This window comes from Telopea speciosissima, chromosome 2, assembly GCF_018873765.1.
Source record: "Telopea speciosissima isolate NSW1024214 ecotype Mountain lineage chromosome 2, Tspe_v1, whole genome shotgun sequence".
NCBI classification, from domain to species: domain Eukaryota; kingdom Viridiplantae; phylum Streptophyta; class Magnoliopsida; order Proteales; family Proteaceae; genus Telopea; species Telopea speciosissima.
The window spans coordinates 43497934-43516595 of NC_057917.1; the positions used below are offsets into that span (position 1 = coordinate 43497934).

At 42.6% G+C, this 18662-nt stretch overlaps 1 protein-coding gene across 1 annotated transcript; it reads right to left on the reverse strand.

The window, feature by feature from the left end:
* Positions 1 to 452: 452 nt before the first annotated feature.
* On the reverse strand, positions 453 to 1731 carry LOC122650731. Its single transcript, XM_043844121.1, has 3 exons — positions 1584 to 1731; positions 796 to 1207; positions 453 to 687 (listed from the first exon to the last, which is right to left on the reverse strand). The coding sequence occupies exons 1-3, from the start codon at positions 1729 to 1731 to the stop codon at positions 453 to 455; spliced, it is 795 nt and encodes a 264-aa protein (XP_043700056.1).
* Positions 1732 to 18662: the final 16931 nt, after the last annotated feature.

Sequence of the window (18662 nt, forward strand, 5' to 3'; positions counted from 1 at the left end):
ACCTTCATCACATCTTTTAAGAACATCGCCCCATCAAGCCGAGTATTCTCCTGTAAAGAGTTTAGACCTATCCATCTATCTCTCCAAAATTTTATTTTCTTGCCATTGCCCAAGACCCATCGTTCATTGGCAGCAACAAAGCTCCACATTCTTCTGATTCCCGGCCAAATAGAAGACGCTCTATAACCTGGCTGAATATTCCCCCATTTATTGACAAAACGATGTCTCAAGAAGGAACAAGAAGTAGAAGTATCATTTCTAATTTTCCAAGTGAGTTTGCTGAGCTTGGCCTTGTTGACGTCTCTCAGCCTTCTAATCCCCAAACCACCTTCCTCCTTAGGCTTACACAGTTTATCCCAGCCAATGGTGATAGCTTTAGAGGACTCTAGATCTCTTGACCAAATAAAATTATGCATCCACCGTTCAAGAGTAGCTAACAAGGAAGAAGGCCACTAGTACACTGAGAAACTGTGGATCGGCATGCTGGACATCACAGTCTTCACCAACTCCACTCGACCTGCCATAGACAAGAGCTTACCCTTCCACCCTGTAAGCTTCTGTCTTATTCTATCCATAACCAGCATCAACATGTTCTTTTTAACACGACCCTTAGCAATCTCAACCCCCAGGTATCTAGTAGGAAAGTTGCAGACCGGAATCTGCAACTCCTCCACAATTGCCTGCCATCTATTGGGGGGAATCCACCCCAGAAAGAGCTTACTCTTGTTTAAATTAATCCTTTGGCCCAAAAATTCTTGATAATGACATAAAAACAATTTGAGATTCCTGACATACCTGCGAGAAGCGTCAGAAAAAATAAATATATCATCTACGAATAAGTAGTGACTAGGAGTTTGAATGCCTCGCGGACCCCTGAGAGGGGACACTTTCCTCTCCAAGATCAAAGATGTCAACCCTCTGCAAAGAACTTCTTCTGCAATGATGAAAATCATAGGTGAAATGGGATCACCTTGACGCAGCCCCCGTTCAACGCTAAAGAACCCCTCCAGCCCACCATTAACAAGCACAGAAATTCTGGTAGAGGCAAGCAAGATGTGAAGCCAACTTATCCATCTCTCGGAGAACCCAAACTTGCGTAAAACTTTAAAAATGAAATCCCACGACATAGTGTCATAAGCCTTTTGGATATCAATTTTCAAACCCATACCTCCACCTCTCGTGGCAAAAGACATCAAGTTTGCAAGCTCTGAGGCCAAGGAAATGTTGTCTTAGATGACCTTACCCTTTTGGAAAGCACCCTGCTCCTGCGAAATTAATTTAGGGAGGATTGGTTCAAGCCGCCTTGCCATCACCTTGGATAACACTTTATAGATAAAATTCCCCATGCATAGGGGTCTAAACTTATCCAACGAAGTAGCACCATCTATTTTGGGAATCAATGCCAGAAAATAGTTATTAATACCCTGAGGAATGCGACCAGAGGAAAAGAATGTCTCACTGCATTACAAACATCCGTCCCCACCACCTCCCAACGCGCTCTAAAGAAAGCCCCTAGGAAGCCGTCTGGCCCTGAGCGCTGTCGGGATCTAAGTCCCAAACCATTGCTCTAATCTCTGAGTTACCTGGAACCAAATCCAATCTAAATACATCAATCTCCTTCAGAACTCGTGGAGTACAGTTGAGAAGCTCTCCATGTTCAGTAGTCTCCACAGCTCTGTGAAAATTCTTAAAATATTCCTCCACATAAAGTCTGATCTGGGGTTGGTCCATAATCACGTTCTCATCTTCTTTTTTCAGGGTTCTGATGGTGTTTTTCGTCCTTCTCAATTTAGTAGATGTTAGGGTTAGGGTTTTAAGCACAAGGTTGCTTAAAGCATTACACCCCGAGTATCTAGTTTGGAATACCCATGCTTGCCTCCAGTTAGTATATATAGGAAAACTAGGGTTTAGGTCGGATGGGCTAATTACTAGATTACCCCTCACACTGGGCATTAATACAAGTAGGATTATATTAGAACATATAAAGGGATATTACATAAATACCCTTACAATCTCCTCCTATGTTCTACATATATCCATTACACATGTATAGGAACCATTGTTCAATCGAATTGAATCAATATAAATTGAATATCAATAATCCAATAAATCAAATAAGAAATAAGTAAACTTCAAGAAATAAAACTAGGGTTTTAGATCAAAACTAAACCCAACAATAAATCCAAGTTCCACATGCAAGTGGCTAAACCAAAAGAAATAATCAAAAGAAAAAGTCCTTGCAATCCATGTGACTTTACTCATCAAGTAAGTCATCCTCATCGAGATCCGATTCAACCGTTCTCCTCCATCTTCGCCATTCTCTGTAATTTGTCAAATATGAATTTCATAAGATATTATGAATTCAATCATTTGCACAATAGTATCTAGTTCAACAATAAGAACTTAGTACATTTCATATATGGCTGAAGGTAAATCAAAAACAATAAGCATCATCATCAAGTTTCTTTACAAGAACTCGATCCTATATAGTCTCTATCATAAGGACCATACCATGTTTCCATTTGGAATACTGTATTCGTCATATCAGTCATAGATTTATGTTGTATCATCAAATTTGGAATGGTACACCATACTATGAAAGACATGTCATCAAATTTGGAATGACATAAAGAATAGCACACTATCATTGAAACATATCAGACATTTTCCATATTCCTTTGTGGAATAACAAAGTAAGGAGACTTCACATGAAAATTTGCTACCCCATCAAGTTTGGAATGGTTTCACAAACCCCCATACTTAGTAACCTAACTAAGTTATCGAAACATGTAAACCGTCCCGAATGCTTACCAAGGCTAGATGAGATTCGAATAATTCAAAATAATATCGGGTTAGGTTAAGACCTGACTAAATGGTCTTTAACCCCATCTCCCTGTAGTTTTGAATGTTCGATCTTTGTTCAATCCCTTTGTAAGGGCATCTGCCGTATTATCCTTCGATCTCACATCAATCAAAGTGATAATCCCTTGTTCGTTCTATAATTCAGCATGGCCTGTTTCAGCCTGATGTGTCTCCTCTTACCATTAAAGAGTGAGTTATTCACAATCGTCTTTGTTGCTTGATTATCACAGAATATAGATATAGAGTTTAACTTAAAACTCCTCAATGGAATATCCATAATCAGATCCTTTATCCACTCGCTTCATCTCCGCATGAAGCTAGAGCATAAAGTTCGATTCCATAGATGACGAGCAATACTAGTCTGTCTCTTGGATTTCCATACTACAACTGCTCCTCCTAGTGTAAATACATAACCACTAGTGGATCTTGTCTCCCAAATCGAGCACCAAGATGCATCGAATATCCTTCCAAAGTTGGAGGATGTCCATTATAACATAAAGCATAACCTTGAGTACCCTTAAGATATCTCATCAGCCTCGATAGGGCATCCCAATGCTCTTTTCCAGGATTACTAGTGAAACGACTCGCATGTCTACCGTAAAGGCTATGTCGGCCTAGTGCAACTCATTGCATACATGAGACTACCAATCGGTTTAGAATAATCTAACCGATTCACGGTGTCACCTGTGTTAGGTTTCAACCGTTTGTTGTAGTCATAGGGTGTCTCAATCTGTTTACAATCACTTTGTATCTCCAACTAGAAAGTAGCTTCTCAATGTAATGAGTCGATTAAGGGTGATCCCTTGCTCACCTGAAGCTTACTCTCATTCCAAGAATGGTGTCTACCACACCAAGATCTTTCATGTTGAATTCTTTGGACAAGGTTTCTTTAATGTCACTCACTACAGAGAGATCGGAACCTAGAATCAACATGTCGTCTACATACAAGCAAATAATCGCGACCTTGTTTGACTCGGACAAAAAATAAAGGCACTTATCCGAGTTCTTGGTTTGAAAACCAAAGCTCTTTCTTGTCTTGTCAAACTTCTCATGCCACAATTTAGGTGCTTGTTTAAGACCATAGAGAGATTTGTTTAATTTACAAACTCTTTTTTCGAACCTTCCATGACAAACCCTTAGGTTGGTTCATGTAGATTTCTTCATAGGTCTCCATTAAGGAAAGCCGTTTTTACATCCATTTGATGCACAACATAGTGCTCAATAGATGCTATGGCAAGAAGAATCCTTATTGTTGCCAAATGGCGAGACCGAGAGTAGATGTCAAAATAATCTATCCCTCTCACTGTGTATAGCCCTTAGCTACTAATCGTGCTTTATACCTGGCTATAGACCCATCCGGATTAAGTTTCTTCTTGACTACCCACTTACACCCTATTGTCTTGGCCCCTCTAGGAGATCAACAAGGTGCCAGGTCTCATTCGCATTAAAGAGCTCATTTCCTCATCAATGGCTTCTTTCCATAACAGGGAGTCCCTAGATCTCATCGCTTCCTTATAGGTGGATGGATCAGCCTCTAAATGATAGGTCACAAAATCCTCACCAAAATTCTTGGGTACTCGATCTCTAATAGATACTCTTCTAGATTCCGATTCAAGGAGCATTGTGGGAGTAGTGTCGAAACAATTGGTTCAGATTCCAAAGGTGATTCTCAGTAACCACTTGATCAAACTAGGCAAGGTCAGGCCTTTATCTCTAAGGAATTTATCCTCAAAGAATATAGCATCCCTAGATTCTATCACCACATTGGTTGATAGATCCAAAAACCGTCTGCGACAGACTGTCTTACGCACAACCAAGATATACACAAGTGTTTGTTCTAGTTCCCACCTTAGGTCTCCTAGGGTCTTGTATCCTAACATAAGCTACACAGCCCCAAACCTTAAGAGTGTCATATCTACAGGATGATTATGCCATAGTTCATAAGGTGTAGAAGTCAATTTTGAATGTGGTAGTCTATTTAGAATGTGATTTGCGATCAACAACTGCTTCTCCCCAATAGCAAGAGGGCATACCAGGTGTCAATAACATGGAGTTTAACATCTCGTTAACGCCCTGTTCTTTCTTTCAGCTATGCCATTTGATTGAGGTGAGTAAGGAGCGATAGTTTCAAGGATTATGCTGCAGAGGCACGAGAATTCCTTGAACTCGTCAATTTGTATTCTCCTCCCCTATCACTTCTAAATCTTTTAATTTTCAAGTTCAACTGATTTTCTACCCTATTCTTGAAAATTTTAAATTTTTCAAAAGCTTCATCTTTAGATTTTAACAGTATAAATGACAATATCTAGAAAAATCGTCTATAAATGTTATCAAATACTTCCGACCTCCTCTAGTTGTGTAGCTTTTAAAGTCACAAATGTCGAATGTATAAGTTCAAGAAGTTGAGTGCTCCTAGAAACCGGTCGAACGGTTTTCTAGTTATTTTAGTTTGAGCACACACTTCACATCTGTTAAATCTAATTGAAGTGTCTAATGGTAAATTATGAGTTTTAGCTAGTTTGAGCATTTTCCTATAGTTCACATGTCCTAACCTACAATGTAGTATTTTGGGATCAAGTAAATTATGGTTAACCTGGTTTATTGTCTCATTAGCTAAACTCAACCTAAACATACCATTCAAATTATAAGCACATCCAAAATAAAAGGAGTTAACGAGATAATGTTACTCTACCACTACTAAAAGTAATAGACATGCAAGACATCAAGCAAAATTCCAATGGAAATTAAATTCTTTTCAAAACCAGGAAAGGTTTTAACATTTTTCAAAGTTAATATTTTACCGATGAGAGAACCAGGTTTTGTCCCTTGTTGAGCCACTTCCACGACGTCTCCATTTGCAACGATGGGATCTACGCTACTTGAACAACATCGGTGAGCGGAGTCCTTGCTATTGCAAACATGACAAGTCGCTCCGAGTCTAACCACCAATCGAAGATGTCTTGGCCAATCCCTTACCCTTGCCAATCATGGCAACAAAGTTAGTAGGCTCGAGTCTTGTCCACCAAGCATGTGAACTTCCTTTTGTGGTGTGTCGTGTTCCCTTTCTTAGGACCCCTACACTCGGATGCATAGTGACCCCACTTTCCACGATTATGCACTTGCCCCTCTTTTTAAAATTAGGCTTTTTTGCCTCCAAGCTGTTGGGGTTCTTTCTTAGGTGGCTTGGACTGCCTAGGATATTTCTTGGGTTGTGAAACCAAATTGGCGATGCTCTGTTGTTGTTTCACCATCTCAAGTTATTCCTGCTCTGTTCTCATCTTCGATTCTAATGAACCGTTTGAGATCATCCAGCCCCACTTGTGTTTTCTTTTTGTGCATCTCGGTTTTAAAGGAATGCCAGGTAGAGGGTAACTTAAAGATAATTGCACCCACTAAGAATGCATCAACAACGGGGATGTTTTCTTGGTTCAATTTTGTTCTCAAGTTCTCAAAGTCCATTACTTGTGGAAGTATCTCCTTATCTTCTTGAAACTTGAAGTCCATAAACTTGTCAACCAAGTGAGTTTTTGATAGGTCCTCCTCCTTTTTGAATTGGGCTTCTAGGTTTTCCCAAATCTCTTTTGCGAGACTCATATTTACTATAGGTCTCTGCCGACCTATCGACAGAGCGAGTTCAATAGGTAGTCTTTGCAAAAGTCCTCATCACTTATCCATTGGGCTTGATTAGGTCCGTACAATCGGAAAAAGTATTTACTACAGTGTAGAAAATATTAAGGTACTTCACCCAAAGCTGAGTCTTCCTTTTCCAAGAAGCGAACTCGAGCCACTAAAGCTTTCCAATTTGATCATCTCAATTGGAACAAGCATGTTTCTCCATATTAAGTGATTTGTTTATATGCCCAAGCAAAAGTTCAAATAAAAAAATAAATGCTCAAGGAACAGTCACACGAGATGGAGAACCCGAATTTAGATAACGGAGAAAAAGATCGCGAGTTGCGGTGGTGTCGTGGTACCGTACACGTTAGTTTCTTTGGTAGATATTGGCGAACCCAATAAGATTTGATAAATCAAATCAAAAATATCCTCTTTTTTTTTTTTTTCAAAACATCAAACCTTTCTGTCAAATCAAATAGAGCACCAAAGACCGCTTTAGCTTTTCCGTAGCTTTCCACATATTTTTTTTTTTTTTTTTTTTGTTTTAAACAGCCATTCAAATCATAAGCTAAAGCTTTATGATTACAAAAGGACAAAAAACTGCACTTGATTTGACCGTGTGGAATCAGAAACTAAAGCTTTGAATGTGGAAACAATAAACAAAGGAGAGAGAAATCTGATTTAACTCTTTTGTCCTTTATGAATTAAAAAACAAAAGAGAAATCGATCGAGTAACTTCTCGAGACGAAATCGCTCACGATTGCGTTCTCCAAAATCGTTCTTTGGCTCGAGTTAGATCGAAGATGATGTACGAAGAGTTGGACAAAAGCCGTGAACGAGAATGACGAACGCCAAAACGATCTCTCAAAACCAAATTGTAAATCCAAAATCCAAAGCCGATCTTGATCGCAGGGAAACAAATATCCTAATGCTTTAAGATTGTTAGGGTTAGGGTTTTAAGCACAAGGTTGCTTAAAGCATTACACCCACGAGTATCTAGTTTGGAATACCCCCGCTTGCCTCACTAGTATATATAGGAAAACTAGGGTTTAGGTCAGATGGGCTAATTACTAGATTACCCCTCACAGCCTGGGCATTAATACAAGTAGGATTATATTAGAACATATAAAGGAATATTACATAAATACCCTTACAGTAGAGAGATGGAAGAATTTGCTACATCTGTCACCATAATGTTTCCTTTTCATCCTTGATTTTCTAGCCCATAATTTTTCAAAATTTTCCGATGCCAAAGCATGAGCCTATTTCGCCTCAACCTCCCTTTGGAACAGCTGATCAGTCATCCCTACACGGTCTATCTCAGCCTGTACAGCCTCCAAATCGGTCTTAGTAGAGGAAAGTTGCATCTCAAGGTTTAGAAAATTCTCCTTCGCCCAGGCATGCAGGACATGCTTGAGTCTCTTTAATTTCTGAGCCAAGACATACGTAGAAGACCCGCCCAGCCACTCCTTCCAAGATGCCTCTACCACTGAGATGAAGTTTGGGTGCTCCACCTAGAACCTCTGGAACCTAAAGGGTACATTTTCTAGTCTGGGAACAGAGTCATACACCACCAACAATGGTGCATGATCAAAAACCCCACTGGTTAACACCATCTGAGAGCAATCGCCAAACAAAGACAGCCAAGCTTCATTACAGAAACTTCTATCCAGCACTGCTGCAACATGCCCATACCTTCTATTATTCGACCAAGTATATTTACGTCCCTTGGAAGGGATAGGAAGGAGCGAACAAGCATCCACCATAGCCCCAAACTCAGCCGTCAAACCCTGATTAAAGGAACCAGGGCCCTTTTTGTCAGTCGACACAAGAATCGCATTAAAATCCTCAACAACTATCCAAGGGGTGGAATCCAAGGGAGCCACAGAACCGAGCTCCGCCCACAACTCCCTCCTCTAAGCACAAAGACATTTCGCATGCACGAAAGTGAAGAGGCAACTTCTTTGACACCAATCTACCTTAACAGTAATCTGCTGTTCAGATTCCATTACCACAGTAGGACTAGAAAGCCCCCTTTTCCAAATCAGCCAAAGGTTTGGAACTCTGTCAACCCTTTTATTGTGAATAAACTCAGCATCAAATCCCAATTTGTTAAAAAACAAGGCAGGGTATCTCTGCACATCCACCATTGGTTCTGCAGTACACAACAATTCAGGTTTCTTCTCTTTAAGAAAAAACTTTAAAGCTGTCTTAGCAGCTCCTTTCCTCATTCCTCTTATGTTCCAATAAAAAACTCTCATTAATAACGGTTTTTTTTAACCACCCGACCAGACCTTCTAATGGCTTGCTCCTCCACCTGTTTTCCTTTAACGTCATGGACCCTTGCTGACTCCACAACTTCTAAAGCTCTGGTCGCTTCATCAATGGCCAGAACCTGGGAATGGTGAACACCCTCCTCCCTTGCAAGCACCTGTGTTGGTCTTAGCGTAGCGCCCTGAACTCTCAAATCTTTGTCACCTCTTGGACCATTGGCTTTAGACACATTAGCCGTAGCATGCCCCCCACGCTCGTCCATCGAAGAAGTAAAGTCAGGTTCAGAACCCATATCTGAACCCGACCCGATCTCATTTAAAGATCCATCTTGCATACCAGAGGATCACGGGAGCACCACTTCCAGAATCCCACCAGATTCGCAGACATCCCCCATCGTAAGAGCCTTGGATTGATATTCCACAACGACTTTACCTCCTAGACCAGCAGCCGAATCAACACCTTCCATATCTTCCTCTCCTTCCTGCACACGTTGCTCCAAAACAGGAGAATTTGGGATAGCCATCCCAATACGTGGAGAGTTACCTAAAATCTCCCGAGAATCTTGGTCCTAATTTGCAGTTGGACTTGGCTTTCCAAAACTGCGTCGTCTACTCCGGATGCCTTCCCCCTCATCAGAGGGAATGTCCTCTCGGTCAGCATCTCCGCCCATGGCGACGTGCACAGGTTTCCTCTGAGCATGGCATTTATTTGTAGTATACCCAACACGTCTGCAGATTGCACAACCCTCGATCTCATCTTCATAAATAATCTTTTGCTGGAACCAAAAAGGATCATTGGATCCCGGTTGGAGATGTTTGGATTTGTTCCGTTCTATCGCTCTCAATCTCGAGTTCGACCTGTACCCTTGCAAAGTTCCCAAACATAAGGCGTTGGGTACGTCGATCAATCGCCATAGGCTTCCCCACCGCTTTGGCCATGGATAACAGAATTCTTTCATTCCAGTATTCAAGGGGGAGGTCTGGAAATCTAATCCAAACTAGTTTGGTCATTGGCATTTTGTCATTGGGGTTGAATCTCGGTCTCCATCGCTAAAATGAGATTGCTTGGCTCCCCACCTTCATAATTCCACGTTTCCAAATAGCAGCCATGTCACCCTCCTTCTCAAATCTAGCGAGGAAGAAACCTCGCCCCATCGGCGAGAAAAAAACCCTACCCTCTAACTTCCATGCAACCCTGCATGCTTCCCTTATTTCATCCAAGGTAATGAACCAAAAATTTGTTCTTCCAATTAATCAAGGCAGTCTTGAAACTCTTGAGCTCTGATTCGTATGCCTCCTGAGGGATGAATACCTTCGTGAAACTTCCAACTTTGATTGGTTCCGGTAAGTCAGCCAGAACAGGAAGCATCCCCCCCTACAGCACTAGCATAAGATTTCGATAATGAGGGCCTAGAAAGGCCTCCATTGCCCCCGCTTGCGAAAGGGGAATCTCCTTCTCTACCCCATCACCGAGCCTGGCCTTAGGCTTAAAGAAGTCCACAATACGAAGTTGTTTCCCTCTCTCCGGCGGCTTCAGCCCCCCCGGATCACCAGCTTGAACCTCTTCCATCCACAAAAACCACACTACTCTGGCAGCTTTTACAATCTCTCAAATAATCCTTCGGCAGAATATTCAAGATGTCTCACTATGCAATGGAAGAAAGATACAATATGGAGGTCTCTCAAGAACACCTAAAACAACGTTGCAAGCTCTCACCCCAGAAACCCTAAATCGAAAAACCCCAAAACTCACTCTCTTTACAACAAGATGAGTAAGGCATCTAAATACTCCTCCATCGGGTGGGTCTTGCTACCATCACAAATCTCAGAAAAAGTCTCATTTGGATCACCACCAAAATATGTCGAAGCAGGTCAATCTTCAAAATGGGTACATGAATTCAAGACACCATGCAAGGATCCAGTTAGACATGGGTGCAGATATAACAATAGATGTCTTTTTATTCACAATGTTATTTATCTTTTGGCATGTTCTTTCTATGGGTAGTTTATTTTTTAACATGGTTTTTCTTGTTTGTTCTCCATATTTTCATGTGCTAGATTCACAAGCATAGGATTGTGTTATATTTCACATGTTTATGGTTCATCCATGATTAGTTCAAAATGCTTTATCAGATGGTTTGTAGGTTTATGTTTATTAACATATAGGAGTTCTTCATGCATGCATGCATGTTGTTTTTTGTATTCATCCTCACATGTCTAAGGTTTGAGTCTTTATAGTCATATATTATTATGTCTTGTTTTACATCTAGTATACTAAACTTTGTTTTGTATCCAAACCTCCGGATATATGATTTCTTAAATTCTCTCTTTTATTTCTTGTATTTCATAGCTTATGCATCTGTTATTTATTTTAGCCAAGTAATAGGGAGACTGATGCTCATCGGGTAGACTGGGGTGCCTAACACCTTCCATAGACCAAAACTTTGACATGTTCTCAGACTTGCGGTTAGACCAATTCCCCGTTGGATAAGTCTTGGAGCCATTCTTTTTTGTTACGGATCATAGACCCTAATCTAGGTGGTGACTCTCTATGTTTTTATTCATCTTATCTCAGGTGCATGAGGTGGAGGATGATGTGTTAATCCCCATGATTCCCAATTCCATAGTCATGTCCACACAACGGTAACCTAAATGAGATGGACTGTATCCCAGAAAAACACAGGGTGTAGACCAAAATTCCATCTTGTGAGAGTTTTAAGGCTGAGAAAAGGAAAACATAAGCACCGAAACTTACGAAGAAACAAATAATCAGTAGATAGATGAAACATAAGAAGTTCAAAGGGAGATCCACTTCTAGTAACACGGGATGGCAGATGGTTAATACAACAAACTGCCGTCTCAAATGCAAAGTTCTAATATAGTTGAGGAACCAAACTTTGGGTAAGAAGAGTCAGCCCTGTTTCCACAATGTGATTGTGGCGTCTTTCAACTAACCCTTGTTGGGGACAAGCAAGGCGGTGTCGGAGGCCAAGTTGAATAAAGAATTGAGGGAAGCTATGATATTCACCTCCCAATCAGATGGAACAACCTTTATTTTCATACTGAACTAGCTCTCTACAAGCGCCTAAAATCTTTTGAAAGCAGTAAATCTTCAGAACGATGTGTAAGGGGGTAATACCAAATATAATGAGTGCATTCATCCACAAAAATTAAAAAGTACCTTAAACAATTAATAGAAATAAAATGAGAAGGTCCCCAAATGACTGTAAAACTTACATCCAATGGAAAGGAACTACGATGAGTGGAATCATGCAAACTAAGTCTACTAGCCTTATCGGCAGAAGGCATAGTAGCTGTTACTGGAAGTGTGAACAAGCCTCACTTACTCAGATCGAAAAGTAGACTATGCCTAGTGATTGGATCTTTAACAAAGAAACAAGGAGGATGGAATTCAAAATAAATATTATTATCCTTGGTAAAACGTTGCACAAATATAATAGATTTATTTAAATTAGGGACACGAAGAACTTCAGAAAGATGTAAAGGACCATTAGATGAAGAAACAGTGGCAATACCAGTATGAGTGATAGGGAGCCCCTTACCGTTCCCAACATGAAGCTTGTCCATACTTATGTAATTGTCATATGATGATGGGATTGGAGATCTGTCATTATACGATGAGTGGCTTTGATATCAGGGTACCATGTAGGGATGGAAGGCGGGGCTGGGTTGGGTGAGTATAGTATGCGGTTGGAGAGGTGGGAGTGTGGTTTGGCCAGTAGGGATGGGCCAGTGGTAGGGAAGGGGAATGGAAGGTATGATAGGCGGATGGACTAGGGTTTTGTGGTCTATAGTAGCAATTGGAGATGTGGTGGTTGGACCGATTACAGATGGTACGCCACAAGCATCCCTGCTAGTTGTTACAACCCCCATGTCCATGACCATCATGTCCACCCATAGATGAGTTGCGATTAATGGATGGGGGATGACTTTGAGATGGTGCGCCGGTTTGAGATTCATAGGTAATAATGTTGGCGGCTAGAGAGCCGGTGCCATTAGTAGTATCAATGATGCAAGGTTTCTTTAAAGAAGAAGTATGAAGAAACTCATATCATGCATGCACATGCAATCACAATTCATAATATGTATATTAAAATCACCACATCTCAGATCTCAAGGATCTTATATGTATATTAAAATCAACTGTGGAGAGAGGCATCCAAATAGTGCTTATTTCTTTAGAGATATCCTTGGCGTGTTGCAAAAAGGAGGAAACTGATTCCTCAGGCTTGTGGACTAGGTCTTGCTTGCATTGCAAGATGAAGGGAGAGCACTCGCGTGGTGGAGGCAGACGCATACGACATAGAGAGGGTTTCCCAAATCGTTTGGCTTATTGTCTTGCCAATGATAAGAGGAAACACTTCTGATGAAAGAGAAGTGATAAGAAGACTACGAATCAAGGCGTCTTGTTGATGCCAAGCAGTGGCAGCCATGCTATTAGAGGAACATGGGAGAGATCCATCTAAATATCCAAAGAGATTTTGGTCCCCTTGAAGAAAGGGTTCTATTTGTGTTTTATTAAAGAGAAAGTTTTTAGAGGTTAGTTTGAGGGAGAGGTAGGATGAGCACGGGGTAGTGATTGGGGTGTAGGGAGACAGGATAAAGGGATGAGGTAGAAGAAATAGAGGGGTGTTTTGATGCTCGGTTAGGAGAGGAGCATTAGTAATTGGAGGAGAAGTGAGAGCGGGAATGGCAGTGGGGGGAGCATTGGGGGTGGTGGTAGCGGTGGAACCTTCATTGTCCATGGGGAGAAGTGGGGGTGGTGGTGCTGTGGCTATGCTCATTGGAGGGTTTTCCATCGGTGCTCGATGTAGACTCCAGCGATGGGAAGGCTCATTAGAGCTAGACTGGCTCTGATACCATGTTGAGCCAAGTCTATTCTTCACATAATTTTATTTTTTTGCTAAAGATCAGCCGGATTATATTAAAAGAATAAGAAAGAATACAAGAAGAAAATGTCCAGACAAACCCAAACAAGTACAAAAACACCACACTAGCACCAAGGCTAGAGACAACAGACAAAATAGCCTAGGACACTAGGCAAACCTGAACCTGGGCCTACCCAAAGCATCGTCCGATAGTAAAGCCTAGATTGAAGGGGGAAAATCCAAAAACCAGGGCGAGGAAGACGCCCTTTTCGTAGCCAACTTTGCCAGAAAGTCTACCACTGGATTCACTTCTATGAAACAATGAGTTACCTTCCAAGAAATGGAGCGAAGGAAAGGCAACAGACCCATCCACTGTTGAGTGACAAACCAAGGAATAGACCGAAGTGCTTCCACCATAGCCATAGAGTCACACTCCACCCAAAGTTGAGTGACCCCAATCTCTTTAGCTCTCATCAGACCAAGAAAAATGGCCCTGAACTCGGCCTCATAATTGGTCACAGTCCCAAGAAAGACGCTAAAAGCAATAATAGGGACTGCCCGATCATCTCTAAGAATTCCACCCGCTCCAGCCCTGCCCGGGTTCCCTGAACAACCGTCCACATTGAGTTTCACCCAGCCAGGGGAAGGGCAGCGCCACCTCACTTCAACCATCACCCTAGAAAGATTGGGGAGGGTTGGAATGCCCAGTCTTCTAGCACAGCATAGATCAAGAATAGAAGAGACCGGACTTGTAAAAGACCAAGAGAGCTCCTGCAGAGACACAAGGAAACCAGACAAAACCTTCTCCACATCCGAGGCGAACCCATCAAACCTTTTATTATTTCATTCCGACCAAATACCATACAGCAATAAGATCAGGCCCACTGCCCAGGCATCCTTCATAGGAACCATTCTAGCTTTCCTTTTCCCCCAAAGCAGAAACTCTTCCATTAAAACTGGGCTTGGCCATTGAGCATTGAAAATATCCAAGAACCTCTGCCATAAGCGAAGAAAGTAAGGGCATTCCAAAAATAAATGAGTATCTAACTCCTTATGTGATGCGCACATCTCACAGTGGGATACCAACTCACCCCTCTTTTAGCCAATGCCACATCAGTGGGTGTTTTACCAAGAACTAGGCGCCAAGCAAAGCAAGAGTGCCTTGGAAGGAGGGATTTGTTCCACACTAAGGCTGCCCAATGAGTGGTGGGAGATTTCCTTCTAAGAACCTCCCACGCAAAATTCACAGAGAACCTACCAGAAGGGGTGCAGCCCCAAAAGCAAGAGTCCGAAGAGGGCGGGTTTGGCAGAGTGATAGACTTAATAGACTCAAAGCTGTCACCAAGGAACCGAGACCGAACTTGAGGGAGGGACCAAAAAGTACCCTCAATGAAATCAGACACACAGGGGCTGTTTTGTCCATAAATAAACCCGATACAAGCCTCGAAGCACTGGCAATAGACTCATTACCCAGCCAGGAATCAATCCAAAACCTAACAGACTTGCCATTACCAATAACCGATCTTTCATTTTGCTCGACCAGGTCCCACACCTTACGGATACTTGGCAGGATTGAAGAAGGGGACGAGGGGGACTTTAAAGACCCATCAGAATGAATCAATCTGGCTCTTAAGAAGTTGCACAACATCGAGTTCTCATGTTTAATGGACCAAGCCAACTTACATAGAAGAGCCTTATTAATGTCACGAAGCCTGCGTATGCCCAAACCGCCTTCCTCCTTAGGCTTGCAAACCATGTCCCAGCTAACAGTCACAACCTTTCAAGCCTCAATGTCTCCTGCCCAAATGAAGTTTCTCATCCATCTCTCCATCAAGGTCACAAGGGAAGAGGGCCACCAATAGATGGAGAAGTTATGAACAGGCACACGTAACATCACTAATCGCACCAGCTCTACACGACCTACAAAAGAGAGGAGCTTGCCCTTCCAACCTGAAAGCCGACTTTTGAACTTATCTACCAAGGGCATTAATTTGTCTCTAGTGATTCTGCCTTTAAAAATTCTAGTCCCCAGGTACCTCGTAGAGAGCTTGCACAAAGGGATGTTAAGCAGGTCTGAAATCCGCCATCTTCTCGAAGGAATGATCGCACCACAGAATAACTTACTTTTCTCCAGATTAAATTTTTATCCCGAGAAACTTTGATATTTTTCCAGGAAGGCCTTCAACTCACGAACATACCTGATAGAACCATTTAGAAAGATAAACACATCATCATCAAAAAGTAAGTGTCTAGGGATGGGGACACCTCTAGGACCTCTAAGGGGAAGGATCTTATTTTCCTCCACAAGCCTTTTCAGACCCCTACAGAGAACTTCCTCCGCAATAATAAATAGTAACGGAGAGAGAGGGTCCCCTTGTCGCAACCCCCTTTCCACTCTAAAAAACCCAACAGGTCCCCCATTCACCATCACTGAAATTCTAGTAGAGGTCAGCATAGTATGCAGCCATTGTATCCATCTGTCACTAAAACCAAACCTCCGCAACACCTGGAAGAGAATGTCCCAAGAGAGAGAGTCATAGGCCTTCTGCACATCTAACTTGAGCCCTATACCACCACCCCTCACCGCCTTATGCATCCAATTACCCATCTCCGAAGCTAAGCAAATATTTGAAAAAATAACCTTGCCTTTCTGAAATGCCCCCTGTTCCTTGGAAACCAGACGAGGAAGAAGCACCCCCAACCTGTTAGCCATAATCTTTGAAATAATTTTGCAGAAGAAGTTACCCATACAGATAGGGTGAAATTTATCCAACGAGATCGCACCCTCCACCTTGGGAATCAAGGAGATGAAGCAATTATTCGTCCCTTTAGGCATGATCCCTTCCCTGAAAAAGTTGGCCACAACTCTCCCTACATCGGTCCCCACGATCTCCCAACAACGCCTAAAAAAAGCACCCTGGAATCCACCCGGCTCAGGTGAACTATTGGGGTCGAGGTCCCACACCGCACCCTTAACTTCATCAATCCCAGGGACCCGCTCCAAAGCCTTCCTATCATCCACCCCCAAGATGTTAGGGATCACATCGAGAAGGTCCAGGTGCTCGGCCAAGGGGACCGCCTTGTGAAAATCTTCAAAAAAACTGCATATATACTCCGCAAAACCAACCGGGTCAGCCACCACCGTTCCATCACCTTTTTTAAGGCACTTAATCTAGAAAGGTGGAAAAACTTAGAGTTGCGATCCCCCTCTTTTAGACATTTATTTCTGGATTTCTCCCTCCAGAGCTTCTCACATTCTCTCAGAGCTAGCAGGTATCTAGTTTTTGCATCTGCTTCCTACCCAAATAAGAACTCGCTGACCCCACACACCTCCATAATTTCCTGCACCTCCTCAACCTCAAACTTAGCCTCCTTCACCACCTGAATTAAATTTGGGAAAGCCTCACGGGACCACTATCTTAGAACCAGCTTCAACCTCTTGAGTTTCTGCCTCAAAATGAAGATAGGGGAGCCCACAACTGGCTGGCTCCAAGACTGCTGCACCACCTCCCAGAAATTAGGATTCTCTATCCAAAACAAATGGAATCTAAATGGGGCATTGGACAGCTTACTCCAGGACTCATGGCCTATAAGGAGGGGGGGAATGATTCAAAGCCACTCGAGCCAAGGCATTTTGAGAGCAACCTTGAAACATTTCAAACCACTTAGAGTTACCAAAACTTCGATCAAGAATGACCTCCACACGACCCCTCACCCTGTTGTTTGACCAAGGAAACTTTTTACCAAAGGAGGGCATTGCGATGAGGTTACAAGAGTCAACCCAAGCCCCAAACTCTAAGGCCGAGCCTACAGAGAAAGCCCCCTAGGCCTCTCTTCTCTTCAGATAGCAGCATAGCATTAAAATCCCCTGTCATCAGCCAAGGAACCGAACCCCAATTAAGGTTTAACAAATCTAACCACAGCTTCTGCCTATCCACACACAAATAGCTAGCATGAATGGCTAAGATATATAGTAAATTACCTCTCCACAACACTGGCATAGAGATGTGTTGGTCCGAACTGGCGATCATAGAAGGCCGAGCCATCTCCATTTTCCAGATGATCCACAAATTTGGAACAGCTCCTGAACGCAAGTTGTGAATAAAGTCCACCAAGTAACCCAGTTTATTGAAAAACAAAGCTGGAAATTTATTAATCTCTACCTTAGGTTCACTAAGCAAATTAAATCCGATCTCGAGTCTGAGATAATAGACGATAGCGCCAAGCGAGCTGCCTTTTGCCTACTACCTCTTATATTCCAGAAGAGGACTTTCATTGAGCACTGGAAGATTTTGCCACCAAATGCTCCAAGCATTTGCGACCCTGCAGATCCACTTGTGAACCCAGTCTTCCTTTGTGCTGCTTCGATTGTAGTGCACCCGTCATCTTTGCATGCAAGGCTACATTGTCTATGGCTGCTACTTCCTTCGACGCCTCAGCCAATTCCTCCACTACATGCGACGTATCCACCGGGAGAACCACCTCCAATTCCCCTCCACTGTGGTGCCACGGTTCAGCTCCTAGGGCGAGGAGGTACCCGAACTACTAGCATTTCTGGCACCACGAGCTGAAACAGCACCAGGCCTTTCGACCTGTGCCCCAGCCCCACCAAATTGACCATGGCCCACTGTAAAGTGACCTGCAAGGCCCGACCCGTGACCCAGATTAGATACCACCATCTCACGATGCATAATCTCTACTCTACCAAATCATGTGGATTAGTTTCCATTCTTGCATCACCCCAATCACAGGTAGGCATCTCTTGGTCACTACTTCTTTGAGCACCTCTATCTTCATTGACCATATTGGCAGCTCCACCAATAGAAAGGTGTGGATTCCCTTCCAAAATAACCCCAGCAAGTTGAGCCAAATCAGGCGATGTATCACCCTCCTGATTTCTTTCCATAAACAGTTCATCATCGTTTTCGGCTGCAGCACCACCTTCGTTCCCCACAGGGCTCCCTCCGATCACCTCCACCCAAGCACCAACTATTTCAGGAATCCTAAAAAGAATGGAGGAAGG